The 2,781-nt window shown below is 28.8% G+C and overlaps 1 protein-coding gene and 1 long non-coding RNA gene across 6 annotated transcripts in view; both read left to right on the plus strand.

Annotated features, from left to right (window-relative positions):
- Positions 1-2,322, plus strand: part of LOC106790975 — a 98,981-nt gene extending 96,659 nt beyond the window's left edge. For all 3 annotated transcript variants that reach the window (XR_001382143.1, XR_001382144.1, XR_001382145.1), the window contains exon 4: positions 2,240-2,322. This is a non-coding gene — a long non-coding RNA (uncharacterized LOC106790975). The remainder of the gene's footprint in view (positions 1-2,239) is intronic.
- Positions 2,323-2,350: 28 nt separating this feature from the next.
- Positions 2,351-2,781, plus strand: part of LOC106790965 (serine-rich adhesin for platelets) — a 21,418-nt gene continuing 20,987 nt past the window's right edge. For all 3 annotated transcript variants that reach the window (XM_014756255.1, XM_014756254.1, XM_014756256.1), the window contains exon 1: positions 2,351-2,433. In XM_014756255.1, coding sequence (XP_014611741.1) covers positions 2,383-2,433 — 51 coding nt within the window. In that variant the 5' untranslated portion in view covers positions 2,351-2,382. The remainder of the gene's footprint in view (positions 2,434-2,781) is intronic.

Genomic DNA, 2,781 nt, shown 5'->3' on the forward strand with positions numbered 1-2,781 from the left:
GTTTTGCTTGCCTTTACTGCAAACAGTTTGCACAACATTTATTTAGTTATTTCAGGTTGATGGTATTAGCAACTATCATGAATATTGGTATAAGTTGTCTCAGAAACATTATAAAATTGAGATATATTCGCCATCTCATTAAAAAAACTAAAATTATTTGATAAAATGCCGAAAAATGATCATGTTACCTGAAAGTAACACAGACCCACAGAGGGTTAATTTTTTTAATAGAAATATTAATTCTCATTAATGTTTTGTAACTTTTTGGTTTCCCAAGTTGCGAAATATTTTTATGCATTATTATATGTAGAATCATATTGATTTATTTTTTGAATATTAGTAATTTTTAAATACTAAATTTACACTTAGAATTAATTGTGCATAGAAATAAAAAAAAAAACATATAAATATTTGATATATGTTTGAATTATTATCGAGTAGTGTTCATGTATAAATGGGAAAGAAATAAAAGGAAGGAATAAAAAAAAGAAGAATAAGAATAAGAAGGAAGACGAATCCAAAGTTAACTTTCGTACTCTCGTTTCTAACTTACTTTATAGAGTTATATACTGTTTTCACAGCTTTAGAAAGTAAGTCTCACAAGAGAAGACGAATATTGTAGATAAAGTTCTAACGGTTGTTGCTCGAGCAAACATAGTCTTTCCTTTGCCAACTTAGAAGATACGTTCTTAGATTATACTTTATACGAATATACAGAACGAGTCAATAATTATTTTATTCTCGTTTGTAATAATTTTCCTATTTAACGATATTCTCCAATTATTCATTCGAAACTATTTAATAAAATAAAACAAAATAGAACAAGAGCATTTTAAACCAAAAATGTGAGAACAAATATGAGTAAAGTAAACATTTGTACAAAAACTTTGTAAGTTCTGCAATAAAATTATAAAACAAAAGTATTCTAATGAAAAAGAAAAGAATCATATTGTTAAATCGTTCAATAATAAATTACACATACTATATCAATTTAATAATTAAAATATATAAATTTGTACAGGATCGAGAAAATGTTTAATTAATTATATTCTTATTTATTTTGTTTGTTGTTTTCTTATTATCGAGGAGGAAACAAAATTGGAAAAATAATTTTAACAAAATTTCTGATACTCCACAATAGCCTTGAGTGAGAAAACTTTTTCGGTCGATTACTGAACGAAATGAAAATGTTCATCGCTTCCGAAATAGAAAACCATAGGGGCGGATGCACCCGCCCCCATGCAAACATAAACTGACTGGAATAATATTTGTTCGTCTCGCATGGTACGTCTCTCTCTCTCTCTCTCTCTCTCTCTCTCTCTTTTTCTGTCAAACACATAAACGAAGAAGATTCGAGATTTTCTATGTGTATAAGTAGGTATATGGTGAAAGAAAAGCTAATCCCGGAATGCAAGAAAATGCAAGACGATATTCTCAACGAGATTTAGAAATTTGCCTCGCTAACCATAAGAAATAACTAAGAAAATTTATCGAACTTTTCGAGTTATTTATATCATTGCAAATTTCGAGAACACACACACACACACGCATGCATTTGAAATTCATTCGATTCTTCCTTCTTCTTCTTCTTCTTCTTCACCTCGTATTTCGTTCAATGATACGTCAATAAAATCATCTTTTTTATTGAAATTAATATAGAAAATATATTTCTAAAAGATGCACATATTGTGCATTCAATATTTATATCCATTTTTTTATTGATAATATATATTTAAAGTGATCTTTTAGAAATAAATAATACTTTTATTTTTATTCCAATGGAAAATAACTTCGACAAAACAAAAAACACTAATTTATTCATTCAATTCTAATTACTGAACGAATTACACTTAATCTAAATTCGAACAAAGTTATGTACAATATTAAAATACTTTCATCATACATTAATCTCAATAGAATAAAAATGACAAATAGGAATTTCATTTAGAATTAAAAATAAAAAAACAAAAAGATCAAATTATCTACAAAATTTGATATGTTATTTAACTTAAACACCATATTAAATCCATCCTACTTTATATAATATATAAAAATATTGATATAAAAATATGAAGATATTTAATGTAATGATTGACAAAAAGAAAAATTGGATATATTCGATAAATAATTATAAATTATAAATAATAATAATAAAATGAATGAAATGCGCGCGAACGAACCGTTATGGTTTACCATATATATATATCCTCATTAACACTTCCTGTTTGTCTTTTTCCAGAGACGAGACATAGGATGGGCTCATCCGTGCGAGCACTCGTTCTACATTGAAGAGGAGGAGTACCGTAAGGGTGGTGGTGGTGGTGGTGGGAGGGCGGGAGGGAGGGGGAGGGTGGTAAAAGGCGAAGGAAAAAGGAAGGAAGGATGCCTGCCTCGCAAACCGCCGCCACTGAGCGGCGAAACGAAAGAGTTATGGTTTGTATTACGTCAAATGTAATATGCGTTTTCTCTAGTTAATATACATATACTATAGTTCATGGTGTGTATAGTATAATACTCGTTTTATAAACGATCATGAGCAACTTCTTCCACACACACACACACAACCCCCTCCCAACCCCCCAAACACACACATTTTCTCTTTTTCTTTTTCTTCTTTTTATATTCGTTGATGACACGTGTGTGTGTGTGTGTGTGGCTTCTTTTAATGTTTCATTCATGATCACGTGGTTTTAGTAATTTCCCCATCATCTAATATCGTATCAATATTAATTCATATATTAAATTATATATTAAAATAATATAATATGTATGTAATAATAT

This window comes from Polistes canadensis, unplaced genomic scaffold, assembly GCF_001313835.1.
Source record: "Polistes canadensis isolate GaletaPanama2010 unplaced genomic scaffold, ASM131383v1 scaffold_274, whole genome shotgun sequence".
NCBI classification, from domain to species: domain Eukaryota; kingdom Metazoa; phylum Arthropoda; class Insecta; order Hymenoptera; family Vespidae; genus Polistes; species Polistes canadensis.